The 24172-nt window shown below is 39.5% G+C and overlaps 1 protein-coding gene across 2 annotated transcripts in view; it reads right to left on the bottom strand.

Moving 5' to 3' along the window:
• The window catches only part of LOC122789364 (rho GTPase-activating protein 22-like), a 1062881-nt gene that overhangs the window by 7554 nt on the left and 1031155 nt on the right, over positions 1-24172 (bottom strand). For both annotated transcript variants that reach the window (XM_044056754.1, XM_044056753.1), the window contains exon 6: positions 16277-17195. In XM_044056754.1, coding sequence (XP_043912689.1) covers positions 16277-17195 — 919 coding nt within the window. The remainder of the gene's footprint in view (positions 1-16276; positions 17196-24172) is intronic.

Genomic DNA, 24172 nt, shown 5'->3' with positions numbered 1-24172 from the left:
CATTGAAACTTGATATTAATAGCAATGCCAGTTGCATGGGATAATGTAAATTTACAGACTAATGCAAGATCTAGCCAGAGACACGCATACTGGATTTATAGAATATTGACCATAAATATTGAAGAGACATTTTTAATTAAGTAGAATTTGAGTTATGTCTTTATTCTAATATATATGCATGGATTGGCGTATCTCCATTTCAAAGAGTATCTAGATTAGTAATGGATCAGGATTTGTACACAGAATCAGGAAATATAAAATTTTAATAGTCACACAGACTGACACACACACACACACACACACACACACACACACACACACACACACACACACACACACACACACACACACACAGTTGATTCTATATATCCTTCTAAGGAAGCTTGAGCAAACTGACTTTCAAGCAATAAGGTTTCATCAGTTCAGATTTCACCCATATTGTGTCATGAACATCTGTACAATTTACAAAAGGTAGTCATAAGCATGATATATAGATATACCCATATCATTCTTATTATATGATATTACATATCACTCTTGTTTGTATGCTTTCTGAGACATCTAGCTGTGTAACATTAATAGCTATCAAATACTAGCATACACTAAAACATTTTCATACAAAAAATACCTGTATTAAACCACAAACAAGTACCCACTGGTCATCTTACTTAATAGCCTACTGACTGAATTGTGTTTGTTTAACAATGCTATAAATGCAGAAATATGACCAAAAACATATGATAACTAAGGATAGTAGTCAAAAATACTTGTGTATTACACAAGGAAACCATTATGGCCTTGTTTGGCACACAAGTCAAAAGCAATTGCAAGGAATTCGCTGCACAGCTCTGAAATTGAGCAGCACAGAGACTGTTCAGTACTTCACAGCCTCATGCAAATGCAACAATCCATGAGCACAGCTTATGTAAATCAGTCCACAGCAGATTGTGGATGACTTTTGTGTTTCAGATGTTACATTATATGGCAATTTGTGGAAGGTTGTACTACGCAATGTCTGAGAACAGTGGAACTGTTACATGGCTTTTAATCGTATTGCTCTCATTCAATTCAATAATGAATCATATTACAAATAGATTTACAAAACGGAGCAGACTCTATGAACACAGCTTTGTGCTGTGCAGAAGCAGTTTATTACATGGCACACTTATGCACACTTATCCGTGGTTACTGCAGCTGCATGGACAGGTGATTCAAACAAGTTTGGTTACAGCACCATGCAAATATCTGAATGCCACTTCTGACTGACAGTGCAACTCTACCAAAGTGACCAGAGAGATTTGCAGCAAATCTCCATGAACACTGCCCTAGTAGTCATGATAGAGAAAGCAAAAATCCATAAAACTGTTCATAACAGAAGTTTTACGTATACTGAGTTCCAAACAACTTTAATTTGTAGACCTGGGGTCATTTCTGGCATGCTGTTCATTACATCTTTCTGCATGCATATAGAAATGCTGAATGAGAGGTTTGTTCCATTTTGCAATGTTTAGAAATAATTCATCACTACTTAGTAGTATATGGAGTGCTGTTTCTAACAAGATTATTAACTTCCAATATACAGTAGTGGTGGAAAAATAAATATAAATATATATATAACAGGGGACAATAGGTTTACTTAATGTGGTTCTATGAAATAGTGTTAATAAAAGTAAACTAAGTTGAGACAGATGGGAGTGCATAAAATACCCATACATGTGAGCAGTGTAAATTAAATGTTGCTTATGAAAAAATGGTACTCATGTATTATCGCAACCAGATTTCCAAAGGCACATAATTTGTTCAGTTTTGAAAGAAACATGTCAGTTAACTTAATAAGGGGTGTGTAAAGTCTGAAATACTATTGTGTCATCTTGATTTTCACACAAGGGTATGAGAAATGGAGAAATTCATGTTGCTTGGTAGGAGTTTTACCGAATTGTACAGCTGAGTGCTGCTTTGCAGGCATCCTTAATGTTACATGTCATGGCAGTCAAGAAGACGAGTTGGGAACATAAGTACCCCATAAAAACAGACATTCCTTTAAACCATCTGTAACAATTTCTGTAGATGTATTTCCATGAAAACCACTAAGAGAACACCACTGTCACATTTCACCTTCAAGCCCCATGAAAATAGACTGCATTCCGAAGATCATGACTTCTTTACACTTGGCTGCAGAATCTGCGAAGTGCTACCCACAAAATTAAACATTAACCCAAGTTTAAAATCCAACTTAAAAACACCTTTTCAAACAATCCAAGTGCAAATGCTTCAGAATTATTAATATTACACTGGAATAGTGCATGTTATTTTTGCAATACTGATGTTTCAAAGACAAATGAAAAGGATGTAGTAGGGCAATAGCCGAAGAGACAGTGACTGAGTGAAATAAAGAGTAAAGTGCAAATGGGGACCTCGGACATGAAGTGCGCCATGGAGGAGTCTGAAATTTCACCATTATTCCTCCTGCTGCCTCATACTCGACGTCAGTGACACAGTACTACTTCTTTATACACCTGTTTCGATGATAACATTCCTGTTTTTGCAGTAATACGACGACTTAGGTGCCTTCAGAAATCTGGTTGTGATAATACATAAGTACCGAAGAAATATGTTATATTAGGCTATTTAAAACTGTAAGACAAGTTATATATCTGATATACAGAGCTGCTGACTATGTCCCTGATGTAGTGCACATGCTTTATACAAATATTATGCTGGATATTATCCAGATTTCCCAATAAACCACCCTTTTATCATGCTCAATGCATCTTTCCCAGATCACCAACGATGGCCTCAGCAAGGGCACAATGATATCGATTACCTGGATTTCTCAGTCCCCTTCCTTTTTATCATGCAGCACAGGAAGGTGGTTTGTGCTACAGAAGAGATACAAGAAGCTGGTGGCATAGCTATAATTTATTTATTTTTCTGATTCTTTGTGGAATATTATATTAGGTTCAAACTTGTCTGGTTATTTTTGGAAACAAACTTTCTTACTTACTGCATAAGAATACTTTCTTTGATTTACTGTGAATAGGTTCTGTTTCTTATTCTGAGTTTTTTTTTTTTTGTGCAGGCAGTAGCTTTAATTTAAGAGTGTGAAGGTTAGCATGTTTAGAAAAACAATTGCTTTGACAGTAGGTTCATAGGTTGGAACCAGGCTATTGGCCCTAGGGCCTATATAAGCCTAGCCAAAAAGGTACCCTGGCTTTCGCCACCCAAAAAAAATATTTTCCTGTGCCCCTGTCGAGCAGAGCCACAGAAGTGATCCCTGGGGTGAATTTCCTATTTCTCATCGAATCAAGATTTTTCTTGAAGAGTGCTAATGAGGAGCTATGTTTGATATAGATAAGTAGTTTGTTACAGAGTATGGGAAGTCTCTGGGACAGGAATCTATCCCTCCAGCATGTTCTGCTTATTGTGGTGGCAAGGTTTAGGTCCCTAGAGCATGTAGCTTGGAGGGATTGGGATTTCTTTAAGTGGAGCATGTCCAACAACTCTGGGTTTGACATAGCTTTGTATGTTAGGCAGAGATTGCCTCTGAGTAGGCGATATGCAACGGAGTAAAGCTGAAGTTTTCTGAGACGGTCTGCATAGGGAATCTGTTTGAGGCTGGTAATCATCTTTGTGAGGTATTTCTGTGGCCTTTCCAGTTGTTTTAGATGTCTTGTGAGGTACATACCAAAAGGGACATTGTACTCTATAATGGGTCTAATGAGTGATGAGTAGAGGGAAACAACTACCTCTTTTTTCCTGGATGAGAAATCTTTTGTGATGAATTGTGTCATGTAGAAGGGTTTACTGACTAATGTGGCGATGTGATTAACAAAGGAGAGACTACTGTCCACCTGTGTCCCAAGGTCTCTTATCACACTTTTGGTATTTAGCAGACTACTGCCTATGTGGTAGTTCATGGGTACAGAGTTTTTACCAAAAGGGATGATAATGCACTTTTTGGCATTGAGCTTGAAGCCTTGGCTTGGACACCAGGCATCTGCCTCAGTGAGACCCTTTTGTAGGATGTCCACATCATTAGGAGTTTTGATTATGGCTCATAGTTTGCAATCATCTGCGAATCTCATTAGCCAAAGACCTTTTGTGTTAGCCTGTACTTCAGAGAAGTAGATACCAAACAGGAGAGGACCCAGGACTGAACCCTGTGGTACTCCACTTGTCACTGGTCTGAAGTCAGATTTGGAATCTGCTACTTTCACGGTGTGGGTTCTGTCAGTCAGCCAGTTGGCAACCCATCTTGTGACATAGGGATTTATACATAGTTTAGTGAGTTTATCTATAATTCCAGAGTGGGGGATGGTGTTGACAGCCTTGGCGTGATCTAGATAGGCTGTGTGAACCACCTTACCCTCATCTACGGCTTTGGTGACTGCTTCAAAGAAATCTATCAGGTTTAGGAGACATTTTCTGCCTTTTACAAACCCGAATTGGGTGGGGTTCAGACTTTGGAGATTACCAATGTCAGTGTTTATAAGTTCCATGATGATACATTCTATGGCCTTGCAGACCAGGCTCATCAGGCTAATGAGGTGGTAGTTCCTGAGGTCCATGGTGGATCCCCCTTTGTGGAGTGGGATAATTGTCACTGTGCGTCATTCAGTGGGAACAAAGACTGAGGTGAGGCTATGATTGAACATGGTACTTAAGTGGGGTGCCAGTTCATTCTGTAGTTTGTGTAGAACGCAGCCTGGGATGTTGTCAGGTCCCATGGATGCTGTGTTGTTGGCTTTGGAGAGTGTGGTTTTTACCTGTGCAGCCACGATTACAGGAACTTTGCATTCTTCTGGTATAGAGATGGGCCCTTTAAGGGGTGAGTGGGGGTAAAGTTAGTACTGAACCTATCTGCCAGGATGTTGTCAATATCAGTTGGTTCTGTATATGTAGTGCCATTGTGCTGTAACTCAGAGTAGATCTGAGTTTTGCCATTGAGATTCTTGACATAGCTATAGAATGTTTTGTTGTTGTCTTTAGAAACAGTGGTGATTTTGTTTTTTGTAACTAGCTTTGAAGGATTTTATGAGGGATCTCAGCTTCTTACTGAAGCTGACCAGGGAGTTCCCCCAGTCATGGGATTTTACTCTTTTCGTAGAGTTTGTTTATGGCAGGGGACCACCAGATTGGTTTCCTTTTTTTGGAGGATAGCATCTTGGTTCTGTTAGGGCTAGCACGATCCAGTAAATGACAGGCAGTATGTTTTGTCTAAAATGTAACAGTTCTGAATACCTGCTAGATGCATGAATAAATCTAAAAAAATTTTTTCATGTTATCTGTAAAACAGATGCAATTTAGTGAGAGTTACAATTCTAGGATATATATATATATATATATATATATATATATATATATATATATATATATATATATATATATATAAACATTTTATAATCTTGAAATACTGAAATGTCAAATTTCAGTATCTTGAGATTATAAAGGCGAACTTTGAAAATAGTGAAAGTGCATAATCGCGAATTCGAATATCTGGAATTCGTGGTTATTGCTTTAAGCTACGTAATGTCCAGGATTATATGTGGATGGTGTGCAGTGCCATATGTGGATTTAGGTGTTATGTCAGGTAAGTGAGTGTTTTGTAAGGGTTTTGGGTGGGAGTTTGAGTGTATGTGAGTGTGCTGATATGTGTGTGTGTGTGTGTGTGTGTGTGTGTGTGTGTGTGTGTGTGTGTGTGTGTGTGTGTGTGTGCGTGTGTGGGACTGTAGAATGTGTGTGTGTGGGACTGTAGAATGTGTGTGTGTGTGTGTGTGTGTGTGTGTGTGTGTGTGTGTGTGTGTGTGTGTGTGTGTGTGTGTGTGTGTGTGCGTGTGTGTGTGTGTGTGTGTGTGTGTGTGTGTGTGTGTTTGCTTACTGTTTGTGTGATCTCGGAGTTAGTATATATATAAGTGGGGGGGTGGGGCACAGCCTCCCACATGGGGGATGCAGGAGTGTTGTAGGTTTGTGGATGTGTGTTGTTTTGTTTGTTTATATGTTCATAGGTTCATACTAGGCTATATGCCCTAGGGCATTTATAAGCCTAGCCAAAGTATGGGTGGTGAAAGCCAAATTAATTAAATTCATTTTGCTATGCCCTTTTTCGAGGTTAGTATACTGTGCCTCTGTCTAACAGTGACACAGAAGTGATACCCGGGGTAAACCTACGATCTCCCATCCACTCATCAAGATTCCTCTTGAAGAGAGTCAATGAGGGACTCTGCCTAACCTGGACTGGGATTTTATTCCAGAGTGAATGGAGCCTCTGGGTTATGAATCTGTCCCTCCAGCATGTCCTATTTGTTTCAGTGCTGAGGTTCAAGTCTCTCGAGCATGTAGCTCGATGGGATTTGTATTTTTTGTGGTGCAGCATGTCCCTTAATTCTGGGTTGGACATGGCTTTATACGTCAGGCACAGGTCGCCTCTGAGCAGGCGGTATGCCGCTGAGTAGAGCTGGAGTTTCTTTAACTGGGCAGCATATGGCATCTGTTTGAGCCCTTTGATCCTCTTGGTGAGGTACTTTTGGGGTCTTTCCAGTTGCTGCAGGTGTTTGGTAAGGTACATCCCAAAAGGGGCATTGTACTCAATTATGGGCCTGATGAGGGATGAGTAAAGAGGCACGATGACCTCCCCTAATCTAGATGTGAATCCCTTCATGATTAGGTGGGCTATATAAAATGTTTTTCTAACCAATTTGGCCACGTGGTTGTCAAATGAGAGATTGCTATCAACTTGGGTCCCCAGGTCCCTAATTACTTCTTCTGTACTTAATGGATTACCACCTATGTGGTAATTTGTGGGCACTTTGTTTTTGCCAAAGGGGATGACTATACACTTTGTGGTGTTTAGCTTGAGGCAATGGCTCTGGCACCAGTTGTCTGTTTCTATGAGGCCCTTTTGGAGGATGCTTGTGTCAGCTGGAGAGTCGATTATGGCACCCAGTTTGCAGTCATTTGCGAACTTGGTCAGCCACAGTCCTTCTGTGTTGGCCTGTACCTCTGAGAAATATATACCGAACAAGAGAGATCCCAGGACTGAGCCTTGTGGGACGCCACTTGTAACTGGTTTGGAGTCTGACATGGCTCCAGCAATTCTAACCATGTGGGTTCTGTCCTTGCGCCAGTTTGTAACCCATCTAGTGACATAGGGGTGTATATTTAAGCTGGTGAGCTTATCTATAATGCCCGAGTGGGGTATTGTATCGAAGGCTTTTGCGAGGTCCAGGTAGGCTATGTGGACCACCTTCCCTTTGTCAATGGCCTTGATGACTGTTTCAAAGAAGTCGACCAGGTTTAAGAGGCAGGATCTGCCCTTAACAAAGCCGAACTGGGTAGGATCCAGTGTCTGTAGGTCCCCAATATCTTTATTTACTAGGTCCATGATGATCCTTTCCATAGCTTTGCAGACCAAGCTAGTCAGGCTTATGGGGTGATAGTTTCCAGGGTCCGTTGAGGCACCACCTTTGTGGAGAGGGACCACTGTTGCTGTATGCTACTCTTTGGGTACATATCCTGTAGTAAGGCTGAGATTGAACAGTAGTTTTATGTTTGGGTTTAGCACTTCTTGGAGTTTGTGTAGAACACAGCCCGGGACACCGTCTGGTCCCACTGATGCTGTGGTTTTTGCTTTGGAGAGGGCGGCTCTTACCTGAGCATCTGAGATGTCAGGGGGACAGCACTCTGCTGGGATGGATATTTGCCCTTTTCGTGGGGAGGGGGGAAAGAAGTTTGTGCTGAACCTGTCAGCTAGGATGTTGGCAATGTCTGTGGGTTCGGTGTATTTTTTGTCATTTTGGACTAATTCTGAGCATATCTGGGAATTCCCACCCAGGTTCCTAACATAACTAAAGAAAGCCTTGTGATTATCCTTAGTGTCCTGTGCAATTTTTCTTTCGAAGCTGGCCTTAGACGATTTTATGAGTGCCCTTAGTTTTTTGCTAATACTGATCAGAGATGCCTTCCCTTTTTGGGATTTTGCTCTGTCATGTAGTAGCTTCCTCCTTCTATTGTATAGTTTGTTTATGGCTGGGGTCCACCAGACAGGACGTCTGCCTTTGGAGGATTGGGTCTTGGTTTTATTTGGGATTGCATGATCCATGCATTCCTGAAGGTGTTCATAGAATGCATTTATAAAGGATTCTGTGGTCTGGGCCATATTTTCTACAGGCCCGGGGGCTTTGAAGGATTCCACCTTGGTTTTGAGGAGTGTGAAATTTGCTTTAGAGAAGTTTTTCACTGTGGTTTTCTGGGCAGGGGGTTGGTCGGGATGTGAATATCCAGTAAGATCAGTTTATGGTCTGATCTTACCAGTGAGGGACACACTTCTGGTCTGGAGCATAGAGTCGCCATGTTGGTGATGATCAGGTCCAGTATGTTTTCCCCTCTTGTGGGAGTGGTAACAAGTTGTTCCATAGCATTTGAGTTTATGAATTCTAGGAACCTTTGGGCTAGGGTGCTGGAGCTAGAGTAATGCTCCCAGTCTATGTTTGGGTAGTTGAAGTCGCCCAATATAATGGTGTTTGGAGAGACCTTCATATTTTCCAGTGTTCTCAGGAAGGCTGAGTGGGGTTCCTGGGTTTGGGAGGGTGGTCTGTAGCAGGCTATAAACTGGAAGGCAGTTTTACCCACTGTTACTTGCACATGGATAATCTCTGATGTTTCGTGCTTTGCCACCAACCTGGAGGTGTGGGTATCTTTGATGAATATTGATACTCCCCCTCATTTTGTGGTTCGGTCCAAGTTTTGGGGCCAAAAAGCATGGTATGAGGTATTACCTGGTAGTGCTGGGGTGCTCTCAGGAGCCCCGAACCAGGTTTCTGTTACTGCACAGATATTGATGTTCTCCATGCTAATGAGAGTTTCAAGTGCGTGCTTCTTGAGGTTTAGACTTCTGGAGTTGAGTAGCATTACTCTTAGTTTCTTATCCCTTGTGATACCTATGGAGGTGGGTTTGTCTTTTCAGCTTTGCCTAAAAAAGGCACTATGGGGGTATCAAGAGCCTTTGCCAATATCCAAAAGTCCAGGGGTGACAGGTGTAAGCTGTCACTAGCGAAGCATTGTGGCTTGTCGAGCATATCATCCCAGGCTGACAGGCATTAGATCCCCTTTAAATGACACCAGTACTTAAGCCAATTGTTGAAATTGATCATCTTGTCTTCATATTGTGGCATCATTCTTGGTGAGGGTAAGATGCTACTCAAGGTCAGGGTTATACTTGCCTGGGCTACACGCCCAGAGAGCTCCTCAATGTCTCTTTTCATGTAGTCCAGGGAAGTACGTCTCAGGTCATTCACACCAGCATGGACAATGCCTGAGTCATATTTGTACTTGCCTTGGAGTGACCTGAGTCCTTGTGTTATGTGGCGGATCCTAGCGCCCGACAGGCTGCTCACTGTGAACTTCTCCTTGTTCAGCCTGGTGAGTGGGACGTCAGTGTGCCTGACGATAGAGTCACCTATTACAAGTGTATCAGGTGTGTTGTTTAGCCTTAAGGGCTGTGACTGTTCAGCACACTGGCTTTGTGAGATATGTGTTGCATGTGTTTTGTTTTGGGGTAGCGGTTGCTTGGGTGTCTGCTTTGGAGGTCTCTGCTGCTTAGGCAGATCTTTATTTAGAGCATCCGAGTATGTTTTTGTGTGATTATGTGTTTGGTTTGCTGTCGTGGTAGGTCTATGTGAGACTGGAATTGTAGTGAGTGTGGTTTCCTTCTCCTCCTGACTGGTTATGCCAGTACTGAGTTGAGAGAGCTTAGCCTCCAGTTTGGCTATATGGTTGCATCTCTCACATGTGTTGGAATTTGTTGGGAGGAGGAGAGGGTTGTCTGTGTACATGAGGCAGTTGTAACATTGCCTCAAGATTCCCAGGTTCACCAGCTGGACCGGAGAGGAGATTGACAACTGACCTTTGGACATGCTAGAATAATATTGGGAATTCCTTTATAAGTGAAAACAAGGGCCAATGGGGAGTGTGGGTGTAGTGCTTTTAATTTTTAGTGCTGACTTATATAATTGCTTTAGTGAGCAAGTGCCAGGAAACTTAAGTGCAATGTGTTACAGGTAACTTAAATGCAAAAACAACAAACAGTAACTTTCTTTCAAGTGAAACAAGGAAATAAGTACAGTAAGCAATGCAGATATCACTAGGGATCCACAGAAGCGCTGAGAAACTGTGTTTTAGGTGGAATTAGCATTCCAGGGAAATAACAAGCAAACAAACAACAAGTATACAAACAAAGCTCGATTCAGCAGGCCTGAATCTATTCTATGCTACAGCAAACAAGGTGTACCAATTTCAGTAAGAAACAGTTCAAATATGCAGGCACTATAAACCTTTAACCAGAAATTCCCAGCTCAGAAGGGCAGCGTCCAGCCTCTCCTCCCACAAGAGTGCAGACCACAAGCCTTCTTAATGTAAAATAACTGGCCTGAAGCCCAAGTGCATAAACCAGAACTAATACACTTTAGGAATAACAGACACTGAGCTCTCAATCAGCAGTTCCCAACTTAGAAGGATGAACGCTACCTGTCCTGCCACCACAGTGCATGCCACAAACCTTCCTAATGTAAAACAACTGGTCTGAAGCCCAAGTGTTTAATCCAAAAGACTTAGAATGATAGCTACACTTTAATCAAGTTACTACCAAGCAGTAATAAATACAACTGAATACTTTAAAGAATGTCTGGATTAGTGCTCAAGTTATACAAACAAAGCTAGATTCAGCAGGCCTGGATCTAGTCTATGCTACAGCAAACAATGTGTACCAATTTCAGTAAGAAGCAATTCAGATATGCATGCACTATAAGCCTTTAACCAGAAATTCCCAGCTCAGAAGGGCAGAGTCCAGCTGGACTCCCACAAGAGTGCAGACCACTAACCCTCTTAATGTAAAATAACTGGCCTGAAAGCCCAAGTGCTTAAACCAGAATTAATACACTTTTAGAATAACAGACACTGAGCCCTCAATCAGCAGTTCCCAACTTAGAAGGATGTAAGCTACCTGTTCTGCCACTACAGTGCAGACCACAAACCCTCTCAATGTAAAACAACTGGTCTGAAGCCCAAGTGTTGAAACTAAAAGGCTTAAAATGAGTTACACCAAGCAGTAATAAATACAATTGAGTACTTTTAAGATGACGCAAAAGCAAAATAAAGTAGGAAGAAACACAAGTACAGTAAAAGCAGATGATTTTTTTTTTTTTCAGAAAAGTAGCAAAAGCAGTAGTAAATACAATTCTCATGCAGTGCAAGCTGGCACACATGAATATGTAGCAATATTAGTCCACACACAGCTTGAAAAAATGTAATTAAATTAAAAAGGACTAAAAGCAAGTGCAGAAAGGGTTAATTAGGTACAATGCGGTAAAGAGATGGGCCTGAGGGAGTGTCTTAAATCAAATGTACAGTGGGGCGGGCACTGCAAAAGCCACCAAATTTAAACTACAACCAAGAACTGGGATAGGGGTTGGGGAAAAACAGTTTCAACACAGATGTGAGGAATGTGCAAATTATAAAGCCAAAAAATATATACTGTTCTCTCTCTCTCTGTGTATATCTATATATATATATATATATATATATATATATATATATATATACATATATACAACAGATATCTAAGCAAACAATTTAGCTCTATAATACAGAATAATACAGAAAAGTATACTCAGCTCTATATATTTGCAGATAGTTCTGCAAATATATAGAGCTGAGTATACTTTTCTTAAAAATATTATCACCCCCTATAACAACCTAGACCGCTTCAATCCTCTAACAAACTATTAATTCAGACTAGCAAAATTAATAACACAGCCGGTGAGTCTCTCTTTGCAAACTCTGTAAGTAGATCCTGGAACTCTCTTCCAGCTGATATTACCTTACTATCCACCTTAGGTCAATTTAAAACTAGACTCAAACAACATTTGTCACTTAACTGGCTATGTCAATGTATCAAGCCTGGCTAACTCGAATGTGTAAAAATCTGTTAACCAGTTTACTATGTAATTTAATTTAATCCTGACTTGTGCTCAGGACTAACTGTAACCTGTGGAACTTGTTTAACTTGCTTACTTATGTAATCTCTGTAAATAGTCTGTAATATGTAATGCTGGTATTATGTAATGCCGTATCTGCTTACCCTTGGAGCTTTTCTCCCTGGGCCTCCGCTGAAAATGGACATGCATCCAGTCGGACTATCCCGGTCAACAAATGTAAAATAAATAAATAAAATAAATATCTGTTGTATATATATATATATATATATATATATATATATATATATACATATATATATATATATATATATATATATATATATACAGAGAGAGAGAGAGAGAGAGAAAACAGTATATATTTTTTGGCTTTATAATTTGCACATTCCTCACATCTGTGTTGAAACTGTTTTTATGTTGCGATGTGGGTGTTGTGCTATATGTGTGGTGTGTGCTGTGTTTTAGGTGTTTTGAATTTCGTGGTTTTGGGCTTTGCAGGTTTGTTGTTTCGGTGTTGTGTGGATTCGATTTCATGGTCTCGAAAAACTGAAATTCGAGATTTCAGTATTTCGAGATTATGAAATGAATCCGTATATATATATATATATATATCTATATATATCTATATATATATATATATATATATATATATATCCCTATCAGATGATTTGAGTTTTCAGAATGTATGTTAAATGGACAGAAGCCTATTTACCAAAAGTTAACTTGCTTGTTTGCTTGTTAGAATATATGTTAATATGCCAATCTTAAAATGTACATATGGGTGAGACTAGGTTAGGCTGTAACAGAGAATTTTAAGAGTATATAAAAAAATGCAAGGTTGACAAGTTCAGTAGTAACACATTTTTTAGACCTGAACATTTATTTTTGTTGCAACATCCATCTAATTTAAAATACAATGTTAAACACTGCTTGCTATATAAAGACAGCTTTTTTTATTTTAAAATATATAACTTCTATTTACTTCTAGCTCATTTGGACTGATTGTATAATTAGAGAATATTTTTTATGACTGTTGTTGATTTAAGAAATTCTGTTGTGGTAATAGTTGTCAGTATTTAAATTGATGATGATAATGTTTTTTTTAATATCTCCTTGAAGGCCAAATGGCTGAGATGCAAGAGAAGTTAATAAAGTTGTTTTCAGCAAACAGCTGTGTCTATAATAATAATAATAGGAGTGCAGTCCAAGTGTGTTTTGGAGATAACTGTCTGAATCATCCTCTGAAAATATCCAAGAAATATCCAGAAATATACAGTATTCTGGGGACAGATTATCTGAAAATGCTGTGCAGTTAAAAGGTTGAAGTAGAAAGGTGGGATATTACAGCAGTCAGTGTGATGGGGTGTTTAAAGTCGTGGCTGGACTGATGTTGAACAAGTGGTAGGATGAAGAGGGAAGAGTGTGATGGGGTGTTTAAAGTCGTGGCTGGACTGATGTTGAACAAGTGGTAGGATGAAGAGGGAAGAGTGTGATGGGGTGTTTAAAGTTGTGGCTGGACTGATGTTGGACAAGTGGTAGGATGAAGAGGGAAGAGTGTGATGGGGTGTTTAAAGTTGTGGCTGGACTGATGTTGGACAAGTGGTAGGATGAAGAGGGAAGAGTGTGATGGGGTGTTTAAAGTCGTGGCTGGACTGATGTTGAACAAGTGGTAGGATGAAGAGGGAAGAGTGTGATGGGGTGTTTAAAGTCGTGGCTGGACTGATGTTGGACAAGTGGTAGGATGAAGAGGGAAGAGTGTGACGAGGTGTTTAAAGTTGTGGCTGGACTGATGTTGAACAAGTGGTAGGATGAAGAGGGAAGAGGAGATGTTGTCATTTACTGCATTTATGATTCCTATGTTGAGTTTACTAAATGTGGAGATATTAGAAAACGTTTAATTAGTGCTTAGCATTTTTACTCCTCTCCAGGTTTTTTACATTTTCTTTCAATAAACTGAAGTTTCTTAAGAAATTCAAGTTTTATTTACTAGTATTATACAGCAGGAACTTCTTATTGTAATAGTTGTTAATGTCTGTTATGTACTTTGCAGATGATAAATATTCTAGTTGTCTACTGATGTACTATGTTATTCATTTGTAACTATGTAATTTTAATTGCAATGTTGATCAATTTGTTAATTGCTATATAAATACAATGTAACTACTGTCTGTATATTTTAACTGTGGTGCTTTTCTCCCCGGGCCTCCACTGAAAATGGACCTACATCCAGTCGGACGTTTGTGAGCTGTATATTTGTCTAGGATATCTGGTTCTTTTTTTCAATTCATTCCATGCTTTGCCAAGAGATTAGTTCAGGCATAATCCACGGGATTCTGTATCTTTGAAGTCTTCTTCTCTTGAATGTATAAATTCTCAACAACTACATTTGGATCAAAGCTTACTAAGGCTACAGTGATTAAAAGGTTGAATATGTGAATGCTACAAAGTTGGAAGCAATTTTCACAAATCTAAGTATAAACCATCAATAAATAATGCATGTTTGGCAGTTATGTAGCCATTCAAAGTGTAACAAGCAAACACTTCATCTGCGACTTTGCTCTTAAGATAGTGCACCCCCATTGTAATAGAACAAGGAGCATTTATTTACCAGAAGGGCTGGAGTGAGGTAACCTCCAGTAGTTTTACTGTGGATCAATAAATCTTAATATAATGATTCCAGGTGCAAGTTTCTTACTAAATATGTGTAGAGTAACAGTAGATCTTAAAAATAAAAAGACTTTTCTTAAAAGGATTTTTCTGTACTTGTCCACTCACTTGTTTATATAGTCAAACTCTTCATGGTAGCCCCTGAAGTAGCCCTTACTGACAATATTTTAGCAGGCAGGCTCTCAGATCCTACATGCAGCCATTGATGCCCTCTATGTTTGTCATGCAAAAGCATGAGACAACAGTGAGGCATGAAGGGCATTACTGATGTATTTGAATTACTGTGCATGCACATGTTCGCGTTTATTAAATAAAAGATGCACACACACACACACATGTCCAGCATTAAAAGGTCTCTTGATTCTTTATGTAGTACACTTTTTACTATGTAAATACGTGAAATCAACAAGGTAGCAGTTCTTTTGAGAACAGCCAAAATCAGCAAGGCAGGTGATCTTTTAACAAATTTCTGAGAAAACTATGGAATATCAGAACAATAGCAGGGATGGCTGTCACAACCAAAATGTCAAAGGACTACCTGTCTCATCAGTCATAGACTTCTACTGTAAACTATGCAGACCAGCATATGTAGGCTTGTTTTGTACAACAAAGTGCGTTCAGTAAAAATGTTTCTTTAGCACCTGCCCCCCATGTTATTCATATTCTGCAGCAAATATCAATGCATTAACTGGGGTTTGATGTGCTGTGCTGCTGTCAGAGTAGCCAACAACAAGGTAGGAACTGCAGCACAAGAGCTGACCTGCACAAACTGATGTCTGGCAATAAGAGTATAAAACCCTGTATAAGAAGGGGAGGAGCAAGCATGATACAATAACTCCATTTCATTTCTGTGATGTACATTTATGGTTGGTGCTTATGTTGTACACCCAAACCAGCAAAGACCCTTTTCACAGCTCAGGTTGAGCATTTGTGCAAAGATGCAGACAACCTGAGAGCAACAAAACTCAGCTTGACTGGAACTTAGGACTGAATAGAGTCACTGAGTCAATATTGGGAAGATGATGTTATGTACAGATGAAAGTAGTTGTGCTGCAGATATGATGCATTAAATGGAGGAATATTTCAACAATCCAATCCACTTAATTTTGTAAATTAAATATGTAATGTTGCCCTGGGAGAAATTGTGTGGGTGTGTGTGTAAGCCCAGACTCCACCATGAAGAATGCTTCACACACAGCTGCACTCCCTTTCCTAATACAACCACTTAAGGCCACCCAACTTAACAGAAATTTGTGAAATCTGATAAAGTGGTCCGTTGATGAAGTAATGCTCAGCACAGCATACATAACTTTGCTGCACAGGTATATGATCTTCTCACACCTCTCAGCTGAAATATTACTTAACTATAAGTGATTTATTGTATGCTGCAATTATTAATCAATGAATGTATAAGTGCATGACAACTGTTAACAGATAAGGAGTGACAGGCTCAAATAATTATTTTCAGTTATTTCCTTTTGCATTGATTTTACACTCTAAAATTTGAATGATTTGCTGCATTGCTTCTTTCTCCTTGCTTGGAAAAGTCTTTTGATAATATCATGCATGCCCAGATTTTACTACATTAAAAAATGAACTTTTTCTTTTTTCAGTTGATTTACCTTTGTATCCTAGCATCATACTCCAGTCTCTGTTTGACCAGTTCTGTTTTCAGTTCCATAACTAAACTCTGCAGTGCCTTTGTACAGCCACCTGAGCCACTAGAAGAAACAACTACCGGTTGACGGTCAGTGCAGCTAATACTACTAATGCACACTTCAAGTTTATCCAGACTATTCTCTAAATCAACAGCAGTCTTTCTCCTACTTGGTGCCTGAGCAACTTGCATTGACCAGTCTGCTTTTGAGCAGCTGATGGCTGGAGAGTCACTAGCATTGCATACAGGACAGCTGTTGTTAGAGTCCAGAACAGAGATTTCACAGGAGGATGTAGTCCATGTTGCGCTGGCTATTGTTTGAGCACTTATGGAAGGATTAGTTGTTACATTGTCATATGTTGATAACCTCTGAGAAGATCCAGTTTCCTTAACCCTTTCCTCAGAAGAGGTCCTTCTATGTCCTCGCAGTGATGATAACCCATTCATCAACCAGTTTCCACTAGATGATAAATGAGGAATATCTAAAGTAGAGCCCCCTATCTTGGGGCTGCTAGATCTCCCACTTGATTGCTTGAAAGAATATTTCCAGTTTGGCAAATTCTGCATCCGTTTGCTAGGACTTATTGCTGGCTGACTGTTTTTTTCTCCTTTTCCCTGAGATCCCAGCTTAGATGATGTCTGGGGAGAGTTCACATTGACATCCAGCGATATAGCACTGCCAGAAAGCACTTCATCTGGACGACTGGGTGCATTGTTTGCTCTTTTCTCTAGCAGCCCTTTTTCAGTTATCCACTCAGCAGTCCCACGACCATGCACAGGCCTCATTTCAATAACAGGTACTGGTGTCTCTGATTCGGTACTAGAGAAGATCTCCTGGTGCTCACTGATTAACTCTGTCATCAAGTGTTGCACCAGTGAAGTTCCTGTGAAGGGAAAAAATGTTACAAAGTTATCAGTGGGTTTGGCTTACTACATGATATTTTACATATATCATTATCTTGAATACTACTTCATGATCTGTCAAGCACTATGTACCCAAGATCAAGTTAATTCTCAACTAGTGTTTGCTATATAGCAGTTACTACTATGTTCCTGTTTATTCTAGGTACTAAGCTGTTGTTTTGTCTCCTTGTATAACTACTGGTACACTTATTCTTAAATTATAACCCTGCTTCTACCATGAAGTCACATCTGTAAAATTTATGTACAACTTTGTTTAGTTTTGCCAAAATCCATCCAGTCATCCATCCATCCATCCAAAAGCCATTTTTCCCATTTTTGTCATGGGGTTGGGGTATCACTTCAGCATGACAATCATCTAGAGCCAATGCTAACACAGCCAGTTGGCTAGAGTTGCCATGGCTGTTCTTCCATACCACACACACACACACACACACACACACACACACACACACACACACACACACACACACACACACACACACGTGCGCACACACTCTAACACCGACAACCAATTTAGTGTTGATTCCACCTGCTACATGTTCTTGGAATGTGGGAGGGAACCAGAGCACAGGGACAACATTTAGACTCCACACGAAAGCCATCCCAGCCAAGAGGTGAACCAGCGAGCCCACTTGCTGTGAGGCAACAACACTATCTGCCATGCCAGTGTGCCTTACTTTTGCCAAAATTATACTACAAAATGAAAGTTTTTGCTTAATTTGCTTACTTTGAAATTCTTCTCTATGTTTACTATAGAAATTAGCATAATGGCTAAAAGAATAGATTGTTAAAGCCAATGTAGGCTACAGATGAATCATCACAACTGATTAGGAAACCAGCTTCTACTGGGCAAGTTTTCTGTAATGAAAAGGATGTACACATAACATATGAGTTTTCTGAAGATATTTTGTGACTTGTGGTATTCCACTACCACACGTGCCTTACTGCAAAAGCACTGCTCACACTCATTTTATATACATCCCACGTTTTCAACACTTTTGTGTGATACATGTTCCCTTTGTATCACAGGCAGAAGCCTTATACAACATAAAAGTCCTATCTATTCACTTCTGGTATCGGGTTATTTAAAAGTCTCCTAAACCTTTCCATGAAGAAGTGTTTCAGGACCTTCAAAACAGTCCTTATTACTTTCCGTTTCAGGCTATAGAGTCTTCACATGGTGTCTAAGTTCTTTCAGTTAATGACAGCAGTATGTTTAATAAGCATACACGGGCCAGATTTAATAAAGCCTACCCTAAGTGTACATGTGTATTTAAGAACATTCTTATCAAGTTTTGTGCTTTCTAGTCACTCAGAAAGATTACAAAGTGTACGTGTAGTCTACACTTAGTTGTAACCTTTATGAATCCCTGTGAGTATTTAAAGCTGCAAGAATATCAGTAGGAAAATTAAAATTAGGAGGAAGAAGGTGTGAATTAAGTCTATGTTGTCTGTTCACACAGAACGGTGCACACTTAGTGTAAGCATTATTGAATCCCAGGGACATGTCTTTAATGACAAAATGCATTGCACTGCACTCTAGGTCCTTTTTCTCTCTCATTGCTGCAGTTATGGTCAGGCTTGGGAGTGGGGCATAGGCTATAGCAGTCGGGTACCTAATTAGTAGACACGGCCAGTACCTCTGCATACTTGTCTCAGTAAGGTCAAATGTCAAGGAAAAGAACTATATTACTCCTTTTAAATAAAAATGATTTATATCTATGCTGTAATGAGAGTATGGTACTAGTGTTACCTGCCTTTAGTGAACTGCACACAGCCAAGCATTATACCTGACCAGTGTTCCCCCAACTGAGTCCAAACCAAAATTAGAATCATGTATCTGGTTCACTTGTGATGTAATTATTCATATTAATGCTATCCAGCACATAGCTCGTGATCTCTTAGCACAAGAAATCAGGACAAAGCCAACAATAATGGGGGGACGAACAAAAAAATAGAAACACATTTTAAATGTTCCTCTTAAAAACTTAGAAGGTTGCTAGAATAAAAGGTTTTGTGTTAGCATGCATTTTCTGAAGGATGTGATGTCTGAAACTGAAATGCCTGTTATCATTTAGTGACTTCACTCCTCAGTGATTTGCTAGAAAACCACACATTTTATGAGGAACAGAACAAAAATGTGAGGCAAAAAATCTGGACATTCTGGGAAAACCTGGACAGTTGAGAGGTATGATCCAACTATATGGTCATTGTGGTGTCTGACTGTTTCAAAACATTCTCTTTAGGAATCTGGAACATTTAACATTAAAACAATGATATATTGGGGAAATGGATGAGTAACTCCCATGGATGGCATAATTTATCAAAGGATTCTTCAAGGATAAGTCTGGGCTGTGTAATTATCCCCAGAAATTGGCACTCATTAGAAGAGGGAATGAGGGAGGAAAACCACACATGTTTGAGTGTCAGTGATAAATATCTAGAGGTTAACGATTTCTCATCTGTGGGGCAGATTAGGGATGTGAATGAGGGGAACTAACAAAAAAGTTAAAGTGTTGTTGGATAAATAACCAGGAAGAGTAGGGTCACTGTCGGGCAGAAGAGAAGTGGTGTGGGTAATGTTTTTCCCATTAGTTATGTAAGTATATAGATATGGGAAAGTGAAATAAATCCAATAACAGAGGGAGGGAAAAAGAAGAGATTTATAAAACACAGTTTACAATGTTACAGTGGAAGAGGTGAGGGGAGAATGAGGTAGGTCTGATTTTTAGACATTATTTAGAATCAATAAATTTATCACAGAGAATAAAATAACTGGAGGATGGGGGTTTTCAGTTGAAAAAAAGGGATGAGGGAGAATGACAGAGTAGTTATTGAAAGTAGAACAAAATATACATAGGAAATTGTGAATAGGATATGTGGTGGGATACATTTTATGGAGGATTTAAACAGGACGATACGTAGTTTGGTAGGATTGAAAATTAATTTAGTGAGACAAGAAAATATATGCATGTGGTCAGGGACTGAGCTGTGTAAAGTTAAATATCTTAGAAAGGAAGTGGGAAGGAGGGGGTCTAATCTAGGGTTTAAGGAAGATCAAGTAATTTTGGATTGGGACAGAGAGATTGGATATTACATAATGACATTATAGGTATAGAATGAAAAGCAGTCAGTTTGGAATTTGGGGTAAAGAAAGGCAAGAATATTTCTGGAAAAGACAGGGTGGACTTATGTGTAGAAAAGTAGAAAAGTGGTGGCTTATTTTGACTGTGAAAAACTTGCTGCTTCACATTTATAGAATAACTAATCACAAGCTCAGCAACCTGCACAATAACAATAGAATAGTTTGCAGAGTTGTGAATGCCAAAGAAGGTGCAGCACCATAACTGAAAACTCTAAGGAGAAGAAGAGCAACATAGCTACTAGCCAGAACACTGAAAAGCAGAAAAGACACACAGCTAGAAGGCAGAAAAAGGGAAAAATATCACCTATATAGGAGATACAATGGAAGGACATGTTTTGGAATTTATGGCAATCCAGTATTACCAAAGTGCTTTGCTGAGTATCGGCGACCATAAAAATTCAGAGCAGGAAAAGAAACAGCACAAAAATACAAAGTCCAAAACACAGGGAAAACAAACAACATAGCTTTAAAGTCTTTCCCAGTTTTATCAGTGCAGAACTTATTAACAGCACATGGAAATAAACCAAAAGCAGGACAGGATCAGCAAGGAAGTTCATAGGCAGTAACAGAAAAGAAGAAAGACACACAGTTTCACTAAGCTCCAAACTAAAGACAGTCAAATATGCAAGAGCAGCCTAGGACAACAAAAAACAGAAAGTACATATCCATGGCAGTCTATAGAGACAACATAGCCAGTAGCAAGGGCATATCCATAAAACGAGAATCGACAAAAGAAGGAAAATAAATGATCCTGTAGAGTTAAAGCTCAAGCTATGTCCATGACAGGGAAAGTAAGGCACACCAGGTGTAGAAATCCACAATAGAAGCATTGTCCCCAGCAAAGGCAATGGATATACATTCCTTATAGAAGGCACAAGCAGCTAGCCATACATACCGCTGAGGATGACATTTTTTCAGTGAATTGTATGGGAATTGATATAGGAAGATAAGCAGCAGCAGGAGGGCTGCAGGAAGATGCAGTGTTATACGTGTAACATACAGCCGCATGGCTGTTTAGAAACATGTGGTCCAGTAAGTGCATCTATGACTTCCATGGTCATAATACTGCAACATGAATGGCACAGTATACTCAGTCTGGTATAAGAAATATATAGTGACATCCTCAGTTTATAGTCACAGTCCTAAGGAAATCAGTCATACCGTATGTTACTTTATGAAACAGCACCATGGACACAGGCGTCACAGTCCTAAGGAAATCAGTTATACCGTATGTTACTTTATTCACCACAGCACCACCACTGCCCTCATCTCCTTCACTCATATCATTGCAGAGGCCCTAGACAACAATAAACTAATTTATTTATTTTTTATTTATTTATATTTGTTGACCGGGAGTGTCCGACTGGACGTAGGTCCATTTTCAGCAGAGGCCCGGGGAGAAAAGCTCCACAGTTAAAATAAACAGACAGTAGTTACATTGGATTACATAGCGATTAACAATTTACATAGCAATTACTTACAACATATTTACAGATGAAGAACATAGTACATCAGTAGACAACTAGAATTTTTATCTGTGAAGTACATAACAGACATTAACAAATGTTACAAGAAGAAGTTTCTGCTGTATAATAAGTACTGGCTTATGAGTATCTGAGCTTGCTATAATCAAGGTAGTTAGTGGAGTGGAAAGAAAGGTAGTGTTTGGATGGGGTGGGTGATATTAGAATGGGAGTTACAATGGCATAGCCAGCATGTTTTTAGGTGCACTTTTAGTAAAGTTTTGAAGTGGGTGCATGATGGTATGGAGGTAATTGTGGGTGGGAGGGAGTTCCATAATTTGGCTATGGTGCAAGAGAATAGTGCTTCACCAGCAGAGTTATTGGCTTTAGTGATCTGCAAGTGATTTTTGTTGCTGGATCTTAGTGGTCTGTTGGTGCGATAGGGTTGGAGTTCCTGTCTCTTCCTAGATCTCTCCAAAGCCTTCGATACTGTCTCTCATCCTCTACTACTATCCAAACTCCAAATCTCCACCTATCCCCCTCCGCACTTGCCTGATTTAATAGTTACCTATCTGGCAGGGAACAATCAGTCAAATGGCTCTCATCCTCCTCACCTTTCCTTCCCATCTCCACTGGTGTTCTCCAAGGCTCCATCTTGGGACCCCTTTTGTTTAACATCTTCACCAATGATCTTTACACCTCATGCAAAGAATCCTCCCTTATTCAGTATGCCAATGACTCCACACTTATATCCATTTCAAATAACATTCCTGAACTACACTCCCTGACCCAACAGGCCCTACTATCCACTGAACAATGGCTCTCTCACAACCTATTGATCCTAAATCCCAAAAAGACCAAACTCCTACTTTTCCTTCCCTGTTCTCTTTCTCATCACAAAACCTCCTTTTTTATTACATCTTCTAACAATACAAATATCCAACCTGACACCCACACAAAACTCCTAGGGGTCATTATCGATGAAGAACACAAGTTCAACCTACACATACTACAATGTATAAAAAAAAAAAAAAAAAAACAGAAACTAGGTCTGCTATATCGGAACAAAAAATTCCTAACCCCTGAATCTAGACTTACCCTGGGCCAGGCACTCCTCCTCCCCTCCCTCTTATACGCCGCCTCAGTTCTTACCAGTATCCAGGCTTTCACTCTAAACAAACTGCAACAGACTTACCATAAAATAGCCAGATTCATTACTAACTCCCCATACAACTCACACCACTGCATTTCTTTAAACTCTCTTCAATGGCTTGAACTTCCCCAGTTTCTGCTATCTTATCAATTTCATATGCTACAATCTATTCTTTATAAACCCTCCTTCTGTCCATCTCTATCTTCCTTAGTCTCCATTTACATCCCATCCCGGACCCTCTGTACTTCTAACCAACAATTACTTGATATCTACCACCCAAAAAGGTCAGTAGGCAAATTACTCTACAAATACTCCCTTGCCCATGCTTGGAACAAACTTCCCCTTGACTTACGTTCAATCTCCCACACCTCACACTTTAAAAATGAACTAAAAGCTTATTTTCTCAATTCCAGGACCTGCCCTTGCCATGACCTTACCTAGTCTTCCTTTCCTTTATATACCCTCAAAAGGACCATACTTAGTACCTCATTACACCTCTCTCTCCAATGTGTCTACTATGCATTTGCACAATTTTATACAAACAAAAAATGTTCATTGTTGACCTATTGAACTATATCAATGTAAAATTGTTACTTAGCATCTTTTTAATGCAACTTTAACTTTATATATGTATCCCAACATATGTGAATCGTTTTGCTATAACTGTTATTATATCAATATTGTTTAAAACTGTACTTGTTTTAAAATGTATTACTGGAGCTTTTCTCCTCAGGTCTCCACTGAAACTGAGCCACAAGCCCAGTTGGACAAACCCAGTTAACAAATGTCAATAAATAAATAAAAAAATATAAGACAGCACTATGGACACAGGCATGATATCCTCAATTTGTAGTCACAGTCGTGGGGAAATCAGTTATACAATATGTTACTTTATGAGACAGCACCATGGACACAGGTCTGACATCCTCAGTTTGTAGTCACAGTCCTAAGGAAATCAGTTATACCATATATTAATTTATTAGACAGAACCATGGACACAGGCGTGACATCCTCAGTTTGTAGTCACAGTCCTAAGGAAATCAGTTATACCATATATTAATTTATTAGACAGAACCATGGACACAGGCGTGAAATCCTCAGTTTGTAATCACAGTCCTGAGGAAATGAGTCATACCGTATGTCACTTTATGAGACAGCACCATGGACATGGGCATG

This window comes from Protopterus annectens, chromosome 14.part0 (assembly GCF_019279795.1).
Source record: "Protopterus annectens isolate FY-2018-M chromosome 14.part0, PAN1.0, whole genome shotgun sequence".
In the NCBI taxonomy this organism is placed as follows: domain Eukaryota; kingdom Metazoa; phylum Chordata; order Ceratodontiformes; family Protopteridae; genus Protopterus; species Protopterus annectens.
This window is presented reverse-complemented; position numbering and strand designations above follow the sequence as displayed.